This window comes from Brassica napus, chromosome C5, assembly GCF_020379485.1.
Source record: "Brassica napus cultivar Da-Ae chromosome C5, Da-Ae, whole genome shotgun sequence".
Classification (NCBI taxonomy): Eukaryota; Viridiplantae; Streptophyta; class Magnoliopsida; order Brassicales; family Brassicaceae; genus Brassica; species Brassica napus.
The window spans coordinates 22,868,275-22,885,225 of NC_063448.1; the positions used below are offsets into that span (position 1 = coordinate 22,868,275).

General features: G+C 37.3%; 4 protein-coding genes across 4 annotated transcripts; 3 read left to right on the forward strand and 1 right to left on the reverse strand.

The window, feature by feature from the left end:
• The first annotated feature begins 5,285 nt into the window (after positions 1–5,285).
• BNAC05G23990D lies at positions 5,286–8,040 on the forward strand. Its single transcript, XM_013803963.3, has one exon. It carries the CDS (start codon positions 7,106–7,108, stop codon positions 8,003–8,005), a length of 900 nt encoding a protein of 299 aa, XP_013659417.1. The 5' UTR covers positions 5,286–7,105; the 3' UTR covers positions 8,006–8,040.
• Positions 8,041–8,688: 648 nt separating this feature from the next.
• Positions 8,689–11,901, reverse strand: LOC106366697 (eukaryotic translation initiation factor 5B-like). Its single transcript, XM_013806359.3, has 5 exons — positions 10,634–11,901; positions 10,410–10,528; positions 9,682–10,317; positions 9,266–9,596; positions 8,689–9,187 (listed from the first exon to the last, which is right to left on the reverse strand). Exons 1-5 carry the CDS (start codon positions 11,462–11,464, stop codon positions 8,873–8,875), a joined length of 2,232 nt encoding a protein of 743 aa, XP_013661813.1. The 5' UTR covers positions 11,465–11,901; the 3' UTR covers positions 8,689–8,872.
• A 771-nt stretch (positions 11,902–12,672) lies between these two features.
• Positions 12,673–14,381, forward strand: LOC106362943 (vesicle-fusing ATPase-like; the record flags this gene model as incomplete). Its single annotated transcript, XM_013802764.2, has 7 exons — positions 12,673–12,786; positions 13,032–13,131; positions 13,213–13,268; positions 13,451–13,516; positions 13,595–13,677; positions 13,851–13,984; positions 14,104–14,381. Coding segments are annotated over 7 exons (816 nt in total), but the record flags the coding sequence as incomplete, so codon positions are not given.
• A 29-nt stretch (positions 14,382–14,410) lies between these two features.
• LOC125587152 (ATPase 1, plasma membrane-type-like) lies at positions 14,411–16,483 on the forward strand. Its single transcript, XM_048757320.1, has 5 exons — positions 14,411–14,449; positions 14,976–15,131; positions 15,214–15,423; positions 15,493–15,666; positions 15,744–16,483. The coding sequence occupies exons 1-5, from the start codon at positions 14,411–14,413 to the stop codon at positions 15,942–15,944; spliced, it is 780 nt and encodes a 259-aa protein (XP_048613277.1). The 3' UTR covers positions 15,945–16,483.
• The last annotated feature ends 468 nt before the right edge of the window (positions 16,484–16,951 follow it).

The following is a 16,951-nucleotide window of genomic DNA, read 5'->3' on the forward strand; positions in this document are numbered from 1 at the left end:
CTATGTGTTGTTTTATCTTAAATTTATAATAAATTTATTTAAATATTTTCTTACGCTTAAAGATTTATTTTCATATAATATACTTCAATTACACCTAACCAATTACAGTATATAAATCCGCATAATTTCGTTCAATTTTTTTATTATATCTAATATTTGTGACTATATATTTTTATTTTATAATATCTATAGATTAAAAGTAATAATCTCTTTTAATCACTCATTCCGCGCAGGGCGCGGGTTATCACGTAGTTCTATTGTAAAACGACTGAATTTATACACATTAATACACATTTTTTTAAACACTTTTATACGGACGCATTAGATGTAACAACAAGAAATGCGTTAGACGTAAGAACAAGAAAAAAATAGATTCATGTATCTAAGTAGATGTATATCTGAAAATATCTTGCACATATTTACATTAATGAAAACTTTTACCTCACAAACAGAATGATATAATCAACTAACCAGAAACAAATAAAATAAAAAGATAATTTTATCATGTAATCTGCTCCATAATTACACCTAATATGTAATAACGTTTTGACCATATAAATGTTAACTATTACAAAAGATCTTTTTCTTTATTTTCTGTCTATAGTTCAGATACAGAAGGTTCTACAATCTCTATATAAACAAACATTAACAACATAAGGCAACAACATCCACGATCAACAAACAAAATACCACACATTTTATAAATAATCATCTCTTCGAACCAAAAAAAAAAAGTAAAAGAAAATGGGAAGCAAAAGAGTGAACATAATATTCATTACAATGATGGTAGTGATGGTAATGGAGAACTTTGTGGTTCAGACACAAGCTCAAGACACACTCTCTTTTAGAACTTGTTATCCAGGTTGTATTAATGGTTGTGCCATTGAGAAACAGTTACCAAAATTATTGTTGTGTCCATTCACTTGTCTCTTTACTTGTCTTGCTCCTCCAACATCAAATATTCCTCCTCCTCCTTCTCAGATGATTTTTCCAAAAAAAATCGATCATATTGATTATTTTTGCAAACTTGGTTGTGCTACTCATCATTGTGCTTCTCTTTCTTTTCTCAGAAGGCTGAGTAAGTTTTTTTCTTTCTATTATATGAAAAGATATTTATTAATAGATAACCATGTATATAAATGCACTTAATATCTTAATTTGTTGTCAAAACATAATATCTACTATTATAGATTTTGGTTGAAAATTATATAATTGATGAATGCTATTGTTGTTTGTGGAATGAGCAGATGTAGACAAAGTTGCGGACTGTGTGGATTCATGCTCAGACAAATGTTCCAACAAGAACTAAAACTAATATTATCTATTCTTGTTTTGATAAAAGAATCCACGTCTAAATAATAAAAGATATGAACTGGTATAGTTTGTATCACTACAATATTCAATCTAAATATATATTTATTTCCTGATTGAAAGTATTTGTGTTACAAGCAAATAATTAGATGAAACTGTCGACCAAAAGAAAATGTTAGAAGAAATGATATTTATTATTATAACAATATTACATAATTGTAATATGTCATTCACAACTAATCTGGTTCGTTCCCTTCATCGTAATCAATAGAATCATATCGACAAGATAAAAATATATATTACTACAAAGATAGAAATGTGAAATCAGCATCTGCCCTTTGCCCAATAACAACGCCTTACTGTTGATGCGGTGTAGATCTGATCCAGTTAAGTTGACTGCATAATCTAACTGGGTTCGAGAAAGGCAGATGCTACTCAACGATGTTGCACATAGAAGATTTTTAGATAATTCTTGTACGGAAAGATTCTGTAGAAGTATGCTTTGAAAATCGAAAATTTGACGAGAATCTTAGAATAAAATTAAAGAAGACTTCTACTTCTTTTAATTATTTGATTTTAATACTAAATGTATTACTATTTGTTGTCAATTGTGAAACTAACATGTGCAGACTTCTTGCAAGATTTTGGAGACTTCATGTGAATGTAAAACTTATCAAGAAATCTTTTTTGGAGAAGTCAAAATTTTCTGCAAAACTTCAATTAAGAAACTAACTTGTTTATCAGAAAAGAATTTTAGAGAACTCCACTCTATTTTTTTTTTGTTACAAAGAAAAGTTAATTGTAAAACTAATCTATGAATTAACCAGAAGACAAAGTCTTCTACGAAAACACACAAAATAGGCAATTGCAAAACTAATCTATAAATTGACAAGAAGACTTCTTCGCGAAACAAATCTGAAAAAATTCAAATATCATTCTTAGATTCGGTGAGATTCATGCTTAGCTTCGCGAAACAGATCGGAAAAAATTGTAAAACTTTACTTAATATAAAGAAAAAGTAAAAATTATGCATATTGTTTAATGAGTTTTTTTGTAAATATAACTCAAAACTTGAAATCAAACACAAAACTAACCCATTTTTTTTTGGAACTTTGACTTGTCTCTTTCACCCCTAAAGTTTAGATTATTCATGAAAATGTCATCACTTTTTTTTTCTTTTCGAAAATGCATATTTTACTCTATCACCCTCAACTTCCTCAAGTATTCACAATATTGTCATTCTCATCAATACACCAACCACCATGAACAACCAATTTGAAGCTCTTAATGCACCTAAAAATCGATTTACACTCTTTCTTTCTCAATTCGTATGAACTAAAAACAACATCTCTTTCACTTTCTCTCCATATTCATCCAAAAAACCCAAGATTTTGATTCTAAATTTTTTATGGTTCATAGAGCCATTGAAGCTTACGATTCTTGGTGGGTCACTTTTGTTTGAGATTCTGGGTGTTTGGAGAAGACTTATGTGTGTTAAACAAGTTATCTTACTGGTTGAAACTATGAAATCATTTTTTCCCCAGATCTGTGACGACTTATCTGTAAGTCGTCTGGCTGTAGAAGACTTACATGGAAGTCTTCTGGTCAATGCAGAGGTTAGTTTTGCAATAGACTTTTAAATGTGTTCTTATATACGACTTACATGGAAGTCGTCCATCTTTGTTTGTTAAAAAAAATTGGAGACGACTTCCATGTAAGTCATCTAGGGTAAACGGGTTAGTTTTGCATTTGACCGGATTGTGTCAGAAATTTGATTTTTCTTGGACGACTTACACGTAAGTCGTCCAGTAGAAAATTAAAAAGTTAATATTTTGTTATACCTAGACGACTTACATGGAAGACAAGAATCACTTACAGCAGCGGTTGAAGAGTATGCATGATACTGAGCTTCTGGTCTCCTTGGTAGCAAGCTTGGGCAAAGGGCGGCGTAGATCTGGAGACGTGAGACCATGCTTTTCATTGCTATCAAGTGAGGGAGGTCCGGCGAGAGAGAGAGGCACAAGAGAGAGAGAATCTGGCTAGAGAGAAGACCAGACGGCGAGCAAAAGAGAGGAGGGAGCGTGAGGGAGGTCCGGCTAGAGATAGAGAGCTCTGACCAAACTTCAGACGACTTTTCGGGGCTATATTCGTAAAAATGAGTTCTGTTTTTTTGTTTGGTCACATGGGACTGACTGTAATTTCACAAGGCTTTTAGGTTAGTTTGCATTTGATTCAAGTTTAGGTATAGTTTTATATTTAAAATCAAGTTTTGAGTCATATTTGGCAAATCCCCCTTGTTTAATCATTTGTTTCATTCAAATAGAAAATCGATGAAAATATAATAAAAATATTTATAACAATGTAGTAGCAAGTAATACACATCAAACAATTTATACATATATGAACAAAAAAAATCTAAAGAGTATTATTTAAAAGGTATAATCTATAAAAAATTAAATAGAAAAATATAAAATCATGTTTTGCATACATTTTTATAATGTATATAAATCAATTATATTAATTAATTTAAATTATTATAAAATTAAAATAAATTATTAACATAGATTCGCGTGCAGCGTTAATAAACTCAGCAAGATAATAATGGACAATTCATATAACCCTGAAACAACTATGAAAGACTGATTTTGCAAGATGCGGCATTACCGAAACAACAATAAATCCGTCATCCCGAGGATGGATGGTGGTACGGCTGGAAATTTTCAAAACAATGAGGAAGTACTGTTATACAATGATTGCGAGTTTTCTTTAGACGTAGAGAACGCTAAATATTATTTCAGGGATGGTTAAAGTAACATGAAACATCCATTAGATTGAAATTGCGACGCTACTGATATTATAGAAATCAACAATTCATTGTTCTCTAAAGCATTGATGAGTCAATTATTCATGTGATGAAGGTTACTTATATATTTTTCTTTTTTACTAAATTGTCAATATCTTTACTTAAATGAAGGTTTGTGTGGATCATTAAACTCACATATTTGTATGTATCACATTAGAGAAAAAAATGTATTTGTAAGTAAAACATCAGAGAAAAAAAAAGAATTACGGCACAAACTCTTTAGAACAACAACAATTAATCATGTTCAAATTGACAAAAATAGATTGTATTGATGATAAATAAAGATTTTTTCTTGAAGGCAAACCCCATGTATAGTTAATTCAAAAGAAAAATGTTAACTTTTTAAACTAATCACTTCGGAATTTCAGAGTCTACATGTGGGAGAAAAATAGAGTTTTCGGAGCGAGCTCCTTTTGCAAGGATGTCCGCTCTTACATTACGCTCCTTAGCGATAATGAAAGAAATAGAAAAATCAATAAAAGATGACAATATGTGAATTAATTCATTCCATTCTGAAGCCATAGCCAATCTTCTTCACCGTTAATCAGCTTAACAAGCTAAAGGCAGTCCGATTCAAAGGACATAGATATCAATTCTAGCTGCAAGGAGCTTCTCATTGCAGAAAGCAACATAGTGAACTCCGTATGCAAAGGAGAGAGAAACTGGTCCATACCGATGAAACTATATATGTGTTCTTGCCAGATGAAAAACAAAACCTCCTCCAAAAACTGTCGATTTTGTCACCCAAGGATTCATCCACTTGGCATAATTGGGTTACATGAGAAATTGGTGATAACAAGAATCGAAATATAATCGTTAAGGACAAAGAACTAAGAGAAGTCGATGTGTTTATGGAGGGCTTGATGTCTAAGTTGGTGTTTGTGCATATGAATATTTGTCTCTTCTCATCGTCTTCCTCTTTTTATACTCACCTCTACTGTTTTCATCTCTGATATCTCCTCCCCCCCCCCCCCCCCCCCACTTGCTCGCTTGATCGACCTGATCTGGGAACCGTTCTCGTTCTTGTTACTGTGCATATTGAGATTTTCTTAGTATTCGTCGATTGATTTAATTTTGAGGGGGATTCATTTTGTTGACTTCCTATTCTATATTCTCCCAGGTCGAAGCCAAGAAATTTGAGCATCGACCTCACACATTCTTCGGGCCGATCCAGGATTGGACTTAACAATTTCTTTTATAAGATTAGTTGAAACCACAATCTTCTTATTCTACCAGGAAAGACCAAAGAGAACAAGATAATAGCTTAGACGAGCCATTCATACGAGTACTCACCCAAAAATGACTCCAAGCAGCTTCGATGGAAGTGACTTCCTCCCATCCCAGAACACTACATGAGGAGGACGCCGAGAAGCAGACCCAGTTAACACAGTTGAAGACGAAAGTGCTAACCCGATGCGCCGCCATTGAAAGTACAGAACATGAGATAACTCTGATCAAGTGCATGCGGTAATATACTCCTCATCCGGCCACACGATACTAGGGAAGATCTCAGGGGATTCGGTAGAGATGTCGAGAATAACAAAAAAGCTTACAACATGTGCAATGACTAGAGAAGTGAGAACCACTGATCAAGAGCTCCGCCTTCAAGCCAAAACGCCATGTCAACGGGTCGTCCTCAAAACCTTAAGAATCAACATCGAGATCAAGAAGGAAAGCCCTAAGCGTTCATCGTACGCCATGGTTGTTGTCCCCATTCATTTTAAGTGACTTATAACACGTGAAAGATATTCTAAAGTCATAGCGGGGAAGGCCAGAGACTTCGTTCAAATAGGGGGTGAGTTTCTCTATGAACTAAGGAAAAAAAAGTCTTCAATGGTGAGCCTCACCTCCACTTTTCACTCAGATCTGAGAGGAGGTCTGAGAGGAGAAGCTCTAGATGAACCTTGAAGCAGGCCGTTAGAGAAGACTAACTGGAGCGAGAGACAAAGAGCTGGAACGGAGACGGTAGTGACGCATTTTACATTCTGACGGATCTCGAGTCTCAGATATGATCAGGAGATCAACTCTCTAAAGAAAGATGGAAGGCCCCAAAGATACCCCGACTTTATCACGCCTCACTGGAGTTCTGGAAAAACCATAGACACAGATGGTTTCCTTTAGATACGATGGAGAGAGTCCCAACAAACTCAGAGCCACCTCGTAAAGAACATAGATGAGGATGATACAAAGAAGAACGCTAACAAATTATGTAAAACCGAAATACGGTGACCGTAGATTGAAAATCATCGGTCACCGCAAGAGAATAAGAATTGTGGCTGTGTGCTCGAGAGAGAAAGTCCGATTTTATTTTCAAAATCCGGCCACTTGTATCTTTGTTTCAACATTTTCCATTTTAAGTTGTTTAGTTATATTTTTGCATTTCTTTTGTTTTTAGATAGTATTGTTTTATCTAAAAAATTCTAATCTAATTGGATTTTTCCTTGAGTTTTAAGAAAACACATCTGTTTTGTCGTTCTTTATTCCAATTAATCAAAAGAAGTAGTATATTTACTTCAAATGTGGCTTGGAATTTGATTAGTATGGAAGTAGATGAACTCTTTTCAGCGGCCAACACACTCAAAGGATCAGGTCAGAATTACGTGCAAACCATTTTATCTGTCTCCATCAAACATCCTAAAATTGAAAAGTCAAATCGTTTATTTTATCTTTAGCTCCTCATTTTATTTCAGGATCCTCGCATCTACGCACACGTGTAACGTGATACTGAGAGTAACCGCATGTCAAATCTCAAGTCAGAAAACAGAACCGACAAACATGTAAGTAACAACTTTCTCCACGCGGCCATGAACGTGCTTCCCATTTTCTCTTATCTTTTCCTACTACATATATATATATATATATATCTCTATCATCTGCCCATTTTTTACCCGGAAAATTACCAAACCAAACTCCAAAACATCCAATCTACATATGCCTCCTCCAGCAATGCTAGCTTTTGATGATGGTTTAGACAACGAATGGAAGGGTTTCACGGTTTTCCCTGGAGAAAACCTTAGCCCTAACCCTAAACCTAATTTCAACTTCTTGGCGAAGAAGGCAATTATGGACAGCGAGAAATCAACCGGTCCTATGTTCTCCCATTCTTCGGCAACAGACGACAGCTTCAGAATCGTGTTGCCGCCGGCGATGCCTCCACCTAGAGACTCAGCCGTTCCGCTTCCTATGCTCCCTGAGCCAATAAGAATCCAAAAGAAACTTGGCCGCCAAGAATCATTCCATTTCATGAGGAAATCTCGCTACTCGGAGAAAATCCTCTACAAGGAAGAAGATTTCAAATGCAACGTCTTCTGCTTGGCTCTACCTGGATTCGGTAAACACAAGCCGGTTAGGTCTTCTTCCAAACGCCAAGATTCTATGGAGAAGAAGATGATGAAAACGTCTTCCTTCACCTACTCCACTGTTTCGATACGCGCCTCGCTGGAGAAGTTCGAATGCAGTTCTTGGGCATCAACCACGGCCCTAACCCAAGATCACGGTCGTATGTATTTCGAATTCCCCGTGGAGATGATGAAGTGCAACAGCCGTGGAAACGGAGGGAGAGATGTGCAAGAACCGGTGACTTCTGGTTTCTTGTTCGATAGAGAGACAGAGACTATGGCTCTTAGAAGTGTTTTGAAGACGAGGAGTTCACGGTCGTCGGGAAGAGATCACCAAAGATCAGCTGAGACTTCGCCACTACGCCGTGTGAGATTTTCAGATTCTTCTTCGGCGTCGGTCTCGTGCCCTACTTCGCCGCGATCTTGTATCACCCCTCGATTGCGTAAGGCTAGGGATGATTTTAATACCTTCTTGTCTGCTCAAAACGCTTGAGAAACGAAAAACCGACACCACGAGTTTTTTTTTTTTACTATGAAAATATGTTTCCTGTATATCATATATGTATGTGTATGTAATGTATCTACGGATGCTGTGTAAATATCTATCAAGAGAGAGAGAGTATTTAATCTTTGAGAAACTATTTATGATAATCAAAAAGTTTCATCTTTGCGGCATACGGTCAAAGCTCTGTTTCAGAAATTAAATTTCAACCTTTGTACAAATTATTTGTCATTTGGGTCTTTAATATATCAAAATTAATAACCTTTCTTACATTTTTCATGTTTGCTTTAATACTCTGTTTTTTTTAATGGGTACAACATATGCAAAAAGATAATACGACAACAAATAATAAACTAGAAGACAAACTAAATTAATTTGTGTTATCAAATTGGTTAATTCATGGACAAAAATAAAAAAAAATACTTTTTGGATACATTAAGATCTCCAACTAATTACTATAACAAATTCTACTAGATTCAAGATGTCAGAGTCTCACTTTAATCTCCAATTTGTAGAGTTTCTTTTAGCCTGTTGAACCATTGAGATATCAAAATGGATGAAAATTTTATGATCTAGAGAAACTGAAAAAAACCAGTTTTCTTTCTGATTTGTATATCCAGATTCATTTAGAATTATTTGGTTAATTTTTCTGCTAATTATTATGGTTGGATTAGGACATCAAAAACTTTATAAAACTAAACAAAACCTTTCGTTACAATGTTGGTAACATTAACCTAATATTAAGAGAACATTACGATATTAAGACCCAAAACGCCAAATAACGCAAACGCGATAAGAAAAACATAGGGCCTATGGGGTTAGTGGACTCGTCATGCGTTTAGGAACCCTTTTTTTACTTCAGTTTCTTGTATCGAAGAAGACACGAACAACGTCCATAATCTGAGCTCGACAAATCGGGCATTTCCCTCCACTCCAGTGTAGTTCATTGGCACATTTTAAGCACGTGCACATATGTCCGCACATATACAAAACCGCTTCGACCTGCGTTTGGTCGCAGACGCAGCATTTGCGTTTCATTTGGTTTTCTCCGTGGAATGACTGTTGCAAGCTCCCGTTAGCATCCAAACATGTCTTGACAGAGTCTCGCAGTAACGACATTTCTTGGTGAAGCTGTTGGATCTGTGCTCTCATGTCACTTATAAGCTCCATTTCCTGAAAATGTTTTTTAAGCGGTTCAAAGGTTTGTACTACTAGTGCGGTTGCTAACAACAGGAAATCAAAAATACTTACGGGTGAACGAGGATTATGGACAGACAAGACAGGAGTGGAAGAAGTTACTTCAGTGTCTTGCGAACTCCATGATCCCGCAGGAGACGATGCAAAAATATGGGAAGAAGCTCGGCTAGAGTCATCTCTATCGTCTTGCTCTTCGCCTTCTGTTAATGGCTCTTCTTCTTCTTCATCAACTTCTTCCACAACTTCATTGTTCTGTTCTTCCTCTTCTTCTTGTTCATGTTCCCATTTTTCAGAGTGTTTACTCGAGTGTGTCTGCACACGGGACATCATGAGCCTATCGATCTCCTCTCTTAACCCGCTCTCAAGAAAGTCTGTTACCGTTCTTCTGTGAAATACCAAGAAAACACATTCTCTTAGACTAGTTAATACATAAACAAACTTGAATTGATTGATTTGATGATGTTAATTACCCCTCAAGGAGTCTGCGTATGTCCTCTTTATCAGACGGAGTGTTCATTACTTCCAGGTACCGCGACTTCCTCAGTTCCTCCCAGTAACTTTTCGGCCGTGATATTTTGCTAAGCCAGTCGTTGTTGTTCGCTTCTCCGTAATAATACTGCTCCTCTTCATACTCTTCTTGATCTTCCCATTCTTTCAGATAAGAATTTTCTTGTTGCTCAAGGCACTGGTCCATCTCGTTACTCTCATGTACCACACCTTGCGTCTCTGGAGCTTCTTGCACACAATTTTCCATTTTGATCTCAAGTTTATTCTGGATTGATTCTGGAGTTTCGATCTGACTTGTTTTTTCCTCTTTATCTTCGAACTTGTTGTCATTCCAAGTCTTTGCACCTCCTGTTTCTTGCAGCTCAAGGCAATCCACGTTTGCTTCAACTGTTCCATTTACAGTTTCTTCTTCCTTACATAACCTTGCGTCTGCTGCAGCGAAAGAAGCTTCTTGATTAATACCGCCTTTCTTCAACCTTGTCCCCTCTGTAGCTGCTTCTGTCTCTTTACTCGTATCAGCGGATTGATGATGATCCTTCCTCTGATCTGCTGCAGCAGGTGCAGCCGCAGCGTTGACTGCGTTAGCACGAAATTTCTCCCTGCGTTGGGATCACAAAAAGTAAACGTGAGAACTAAACTCGAGAAGTTGAAAAATAAAAATAGAAAAAGAGACTTTGAATTAAAAAAAAACCTTAAACGTAGAAGTGCAGGGCCTGATTCAATACGGTTCAATCTGGTCGTTTTTTCGTTAGACCGGTATTGATCTTGAATTGGTAGACAGCGTTTGAGGTTCCTTAGCCTTAGCATTGACTGAATTAAGAAGAAGGATTTGAGATGACAGTGTAACAAAAGAAAGTATTGGGGGATTATAAAAAAAGTACCTCATTAAATTAAATAGTGAAAAACATATTTTACCTGGAGGCGGCCACGCTGAGTAAACCTAGAAACTGCGTTGCGTTGATGAAGCGAATCCAATTCGCGGTGGCGATCCCGTTCCATTCGCATAAGCAGATCAGTGAACGCTTGTCGTCCTCGGAGTCTCGGCGAGCAACTAACCATCGGAAAACTGCTTTTCTCCGACGACGAGCAGGATGAAATGTAAGGTCTCGGCGTTTTGATAGTCGAGAGTCCACCCCCGCCGGCGATTAGCTTCTTTTCATTGCTAAGCCTCCTAATTAAGTCAGCGACTCGACCGGAATCAGAAACCGAACCATGTGACTCCATCTCCACATGACCATTCTCAGCGTCCGATTCATCAGACGGAGATTCTGAAAAACAGGAATCTTGAACAGTGACTCCTGAATCGCCCCGGATACTACTAGCCACCGTGGATTGGTTATGGCTCGGCGAGTTTCCGCCGCTGGATGGGTTTAGCCTCGCCTCCCATATCTGTACCAAAGAAGAAGCGCCGTTCCTCTTCGAATCATCACATTTCTCCTTCCTCGAAACAGATTCTTCTACGGGAGATGCAATAACACGCGATTTTCTAACGGTTGGTTTACCCGTTAACCGAACAATACCATTGTTGCTATCGTTCTTTTTATTAAGAGCCTCGATCCAAGAATCGACCAAGTTCTCGGAATTCTCGTCGGAGACGTGAGATTTAAAGAGCTCGTGATGATGATGATGATGATGATGATGGCGGTCTTTCACGGGAGCTTTCAGATTCCTCTTGCAAACGAAAGCGTTTTGATTACGATCTCTAAGGATACAACCGAAACGTTGGGACGAAGACGATATCTCCATATGTTCTACGAATCAAATACTCATTCGAGTTTTATCTAATCGATCGAAGGAGTTACAGAACAGCTCTCTATTTCTCTGTCTCTAAAAGAGGAAGTAAAAAGGAGGAGAAAATCGTTTTTGGTTAGTGAAGACACTGAATTTTCTCGTAGAAACAGAGAAAAAAAGAAAAAACAGGACAAAACAAGCGGTGGAGAAGATACGAGGAACAGAACGATGAAGAAGAAAACAAAACCAATGAAACAGTAATGTGCTTATCTGTTTTAGTAGTAAGAGACTTTTCTTTTTTTAATTTTGCCTCCACCGCTAAAATAAAATGTGTCCTCAAATCGCTCTGTTTTGTCCCTTGGACGTTGGAACGTGTCTGTAAAATAAAGGAAATAACGAAATGAGGTGTAATAACAGAAGATGAGAGATGTTTGAGGTTCTCGAGAAAGAAAAAGCTTTTCGTGGCTAAGCGTCGAAATGGTTATTATATACTAGGTCATAAAAAGGTGTGGTTTCGGATATTAAATTAAATGGTAATTGAGCACAGATGTCGCTTTTCATAGTCAACGCATTTAATTACTAGTAATTAAATTATTATTATGTTGAAGAAGGCTCCTAAATGCGAGAGTCAAAATGAGCCGTTTGGAGATGTAGCCGTTGGCGAGTGGGAACCATGCAACTTTCTTGATTTCTTCCACGTCTTTATTCGCATTGTTTTTCTTTTTAAAATAACTAATAAGGTAAAATAAAACATTAAAGAAATAATCAATACAATACTAAAAGGAGGATAATTTGATCAGGGAAAGCGTCCACGTGGGCATTAAAATTTGACCAATCGGTTTGCCTGTTTCTTCCACGTCAGATTTTGAGCTAACAAAGTTTGTTCTTTCTTGATAGATTTGGCCCATAAGCCCCATAATTTAGGCGACACGTGAATCACCAGCGCATCGACAAACCCTAGCTTCCTTCTCTCTTGCGCAGACAGCCATCTCATCTCCTTCGTCTTTTCCACTTCCTTCTGTTTATCGTCTCAAGTCTGTGCAATCAAACCTCCATCAAAGGGGCATAGGTGGTCTGGGTGCAGAGTTTGCTGATATATTTAGAAGAGCTTTTGCGTCTCGTGTATTTCCACTTCATGTCACGAGCAGGTTCTGTGATTTATCTTTAAGCAAATGTTAGACTTTCGTTATGGATTTTCCTTTTATGTTAGTTTTTCTTGATCGTGTAGATTGGGGATAAAGAACGTTAAGGGAATGCTTCTTTTTGGACCTCCTGGTACAGGAAAAACCCTTATGGCACGGCAAATCGGAAAGATGCTGAATGGAAAGGATCCAAAGGTATTTTTGATCACTGTGTGATTAACTTTGTTACACTTATAGGTGGTCTCCCTTTTGCGAGAACCTGTTACTGTCTGTTTAGTTTTCTTCATACATTAGTAGCGTAAATCTCCAGCTTTTTGTTTGCTACAACTGATTTACTTTCTTTTAATGTTTGATTAACTTAGTTTCTTAGTTGATTCACTGCCATTGTTCCAGAAACCAACATGTTTAATGCTTCTGGTTTTATTTTGCTGGCATAATAGATCGTTAATGGTCCTGAGGTGCTGAGCAAGTTTGTTGGTGAGACAGAAAAGAATGTAAGAGACTTATTTGCTGATGCTGAGCAAGACCAGAGGACCCTTGGTAAGAAAAAATTGTTCTCCCTGATCTGTGTTTTCTTTTTCTACGTATGTGCTAATGAGGCACTCTTATTTTATTTCCCAGGTGATGCGAGTGAGTTACACGTCATTATATTTGATGAAATCGATGCTATTTGTAAGGTATGCGACTTTGACTATACAGTAGATAAATTTTGCTAGCTTGAAGTTGTAAATATGTTTTTAAGTATGACGACCAGCCCCATTGATTCCGGTTAATAGAGTTTGGATATTGATTGTCATGATCTGCTGGTTATATGAGTTTTAAACAAAATAATTACAATTCTATGCTTTGTAATTTTCAGTCAAGAGGCTCGACCAGAGATGGCACAGGTGTCCATGATAGTATTGTGAACCAGCTTTTGACAAAGGTCAGTCAAAGATCTTGGCTCTTGCTAATATTTGTTAATTCGGTGTTTTCACGGATGTGGCTACCACTTCTTTTCCAGATAGATGGTGTGGAGGCCTTGAACAATGTTTTGCTTATTGGAATGACAAACAGAAAGGATTTGCTTGATGAAGCTCTTTTAAGGTATATCGATCTTGTGTAATAGATAGTTACCGATTCTTTAATCCTCCAGTTACATAACCTCAATGTTTTGAAATAGGTTTTATACCTTAATTTTCGTTAATGTTCACTTGAGAAGGTACTATACAAAGTGTATTCGCTGCATGCGCCTCTTATTTTTATTATTTTGACTATAGGCCGGGAAGATTGGAGGTTCAAGTTGAGATAAGCCTTCCTGATGAAGCTGGACGTTTCCAAATTCTTCAGATTCACACAAACAAGATGAAGGAAATTTCTTTCCTTGGTCATGATTTCAATCTCCAAGAGCTTGGTATGGATTCTTAGATGATAATTCTTCAAATCATGGAATGTATTCATGTCTTTATTTTTGACTAGATACTTACTCGCATAAGTGTGTCACTGACATGATATGCCAATATTTTCTGGCAGCTGCTCGAACAAAAAATTACAGTGGGACGGAGCTTGAAGGTGTTGTTAAAAGTGCTACATCATATGCGTTAAACAGACAGTTAAGCATGGATGATCTTACAAAGCCAGTGGAAGAAAAGAATATTAAGATCACGATGGAGGATTTTCTCCATGCAATCCATGAAGTTCAGCCTGCCTTTGGAGCCTCTACAGATGACCTGGTGCGGCAGGTAATTTTCTGTCATAAATGTTTGGTGGTCTTGACGATTTTGGATCCTTCTTGATAGAATGCCCCTTTGAACATAAGATATGCTAGGACGTTGCTGCTATGGTCAATGCATCTGAGGTGAAACATGAACCAGCTCAGGTAATTATTAATTAGTTTCAATACAATACTAAGTACGTACAATGCTCTTACTCTTTCCTAATTGTATGCAGCCTTTTTAACTGCGTAGCTACCATTGATAACGTTGTGTGGGACTCTAGATGAAATGAAGAAACTTTTCATTTCCTAAGGAAGTCATTCAGGTGCAGGATATTTGTTAGAGTAACTCCACTGCACATTCGTTTTATCTTAATAATATATTTTAAGAATGGTTACTAACACTTATGATTGTTGTGGTTCTTTCAGGCTGAATACTTCAAACTTCTACTCAAACCAGTCACGTAGTTGGTTTTGTCATTTTCCGCTGTGTTTTTTTCGTTCGCTTGCCTCTTCTTTCTTTCTTTCTTTCACTACTTATTCAAAAGGGTAACCAGAAGTATTGCATTCACCTGATTGAGCTACTTAACAATCGGTATGTCAACTAAACTTTTTCTCATTAGTGCTCTTATGTAATTGTTCAGTTTTATCTTTCTTGAACTGATTGTTGCCTTTGTTTTTGGTCCTGCAGTGTTTGTTCTCTTTAAAGTTACCTAACTGCAAGAGCATGCCTCTTGATACCAGGCAACGTGATTTGCCTCCTCAACTTGCTTTGAGGATAACACAGCTTGAACTGTCCCTCTCCCTGAGCTTGGGAGACCATATGCAGCTGAGCTTCAGGCTCGCTGTTTGCAGCCATCTCCACTCCAGTCTCTTCTGTGGAGTCATCATGATAAGGAGTCTTGTGGAAAACGGTTCTCAATGTCTGACATGAGGTCTTGGTGCGCTGCTGCTGCTGCTGCTACTCCACATGGAGCATTAGAGTCTTCTCAGAAAGGACTTATGATATTCGATCAGTCAGGAAACCTGATAGCTGGAAGCTCAATGAAATATTTGCCACTAGAATTGTCTTGGGAGGCTACCAAGCCGTTATGAGTGTGATTTTCTTCTGGGTGATTCACAAGACTGACTTCTGCTCGGTATGTGTTAGGGAGATTGTATAGATAAATATATTGTGTAAGAAACTAATACTTACCTTTTACTTACAGGACAAGTTTGGTGTGAGGTCAATCAGGGACAATAACGATGAACTAATGTTTGCTGTGTACCCACAAGTTAGTAACATCAGCCAAGCGCTTATATTCGTCACGAGGTCAAGGAGTTGGTCATTCGTTGAACGTCCTGGGGCGCTTCTGATGATTGCATTCGTCATTGCACAACTGGTAATTAATTAAGAACATCATATATTTTCAAAGAATTCAAGAAAAAAAACTCATCTCACTCTTCCTTCCAAACGCAGATTGCTACTTTGATTGCAGTGTATGCAAACTGGACATTTGCAAAGGTGAAGGGTATAGGTTGGGGATGGGCTGCTGTGATTTGGGTTTACAGTATTTTAACATACATCCCACAAGACATTTTGAAGTTTGCCATTAGATACATCTTGAGTGGAAAGGCTTGGGTCAGCATGTTTGACAAAAAGGTACGTACACACAGCTAACTCTCTTTTACATCTTGATGGTAAACATAATACTCATTGCTTCTGCTGTTACTTTGTGAGCAGAGCGCTCTGACGACCAGGAGAGATTACGGTGCTAGAGAAAGACAAGCTGAGTGGGCGAGAGAACAAAGGACGCAGCACGGTCTGCAGACAAGACAAGAGATCAACGTCTTCCCAGAGAACGAGGGTTACAGAGAGCTGTCTCAGATCGTTGAGCAAGCCAAGAAAAGGGCCTAGATAGCTAGGTAAGTGTACTTTGATTAAATGATTTCAACGGAAGAAACTAGAAGTTGCTTGCTCCTTATTTGTGAATGCTTTGTTTTGACAGGCTTAGGGAGATTCACACATTTAAGGGACATGTTGAATCAGTCGCAAAGCTAAAAGGCATGGACATTGATACATCAGGACATCACTACACTCTGTAGTTGCCATAACTATTCCCAAAAACTCTATTTTTTAATTGTTAGTCATTGTTCCTAAACTTCTAAAATAGAGCTTTGCATTTGCCTTTGAAGAAACATGGCTTTTGCGTTAAGAGTATATATATATATATATATTTTTTAAATTGTTCATGCAATTGAATTGGTTTTCCAAAAATTATCAGTTTAATATCAAATACAAAGCTTGGTTTGCCAAAATCATAGAATAAAGGGTAAGCTTTATATATTATAACACATGAACGTGAAATTTTATATTTGTGTACATACAATGTATATGTTTTCTTATCCTATCCACAAGAAAGCACTCAAGCTTGGGCTTTATAATTCACACATGCACTTACATGTTATCTCTTCTCACACTCAGAGCTTGACTGGTTTCTCCTTTACCACCCGCAAACGCAGCTTTTGCGGTTGGTAACGGTTGACAGCGTTTCGAAACAATCATACAAACCGCTATAAATCGCTTCAAACCGCTCTGAACCTCTTAAAATCAAAAGCTGTTTCCAGCTAGCGTTTGCGGGTAGTATTTTTTCTTTTTTAAAAAAAAAAACCATATAAATACAAAAA

What these genes read in the sequence shown, in the direction of transcription:
- BNAC05G23990D (XM_013803963.3), top strand. Translation starts at nt 7,106, where the DNA reads ATGCCTCCTCCAGCAATGCTAGCTTTTGATGATGGTTTAGACAACGAA.
- LOC106366697 (XM_013806359.3), bottom strand. Translation starts at nt 11,464, where the DNA reads ATGGAGATATCGTCTTCGTCCCAACGTTTCGGTTGTATCCTTAGAGAT. An exon ending in CTCAGCGTGGCCGCCTCCAG is followed by an intron (nt 10,529 to 10,633) that starts GTAAAATATGTT and finishes TTCTTAATTCAG; the next exon opens with TCAATGCTAAGGCTAAGGAA. An exon ending in TCCATAATCCTCGTTCACCC is followed by an intron (nt 9,188 to 9,265) that starts GTAAGTATTTTT and finishes AAACATTTTCAG; the next exon opens with GAAATGGAGCTTATAAGTGA.
- LOC125587152 (XM_048757320.1), top strand. Translation starts at nt 14,411, where the DNA reads ATGGTCAATGCATCTGAGGTGAAACATGAACCAGCTCAG. An exon ending in AGCTGAGCTTCAGGCTCGCT is followed by an intron (nt 15,132 to 15,213) that starts GTTTGCAGCCAT and finishes CTCAATGTCTGA; the next exon opens with CATGAGGTCTTGGTGCGCTG. An exon ending in CATTCGTCATTGCACAACTG is followed by an intron (nt 15,667 to 15,743) that starts GTAATTAATTAA and finishes TTCCAAACGCAG; the next exon opens with ATTGCTACTTTGATTGCAGT.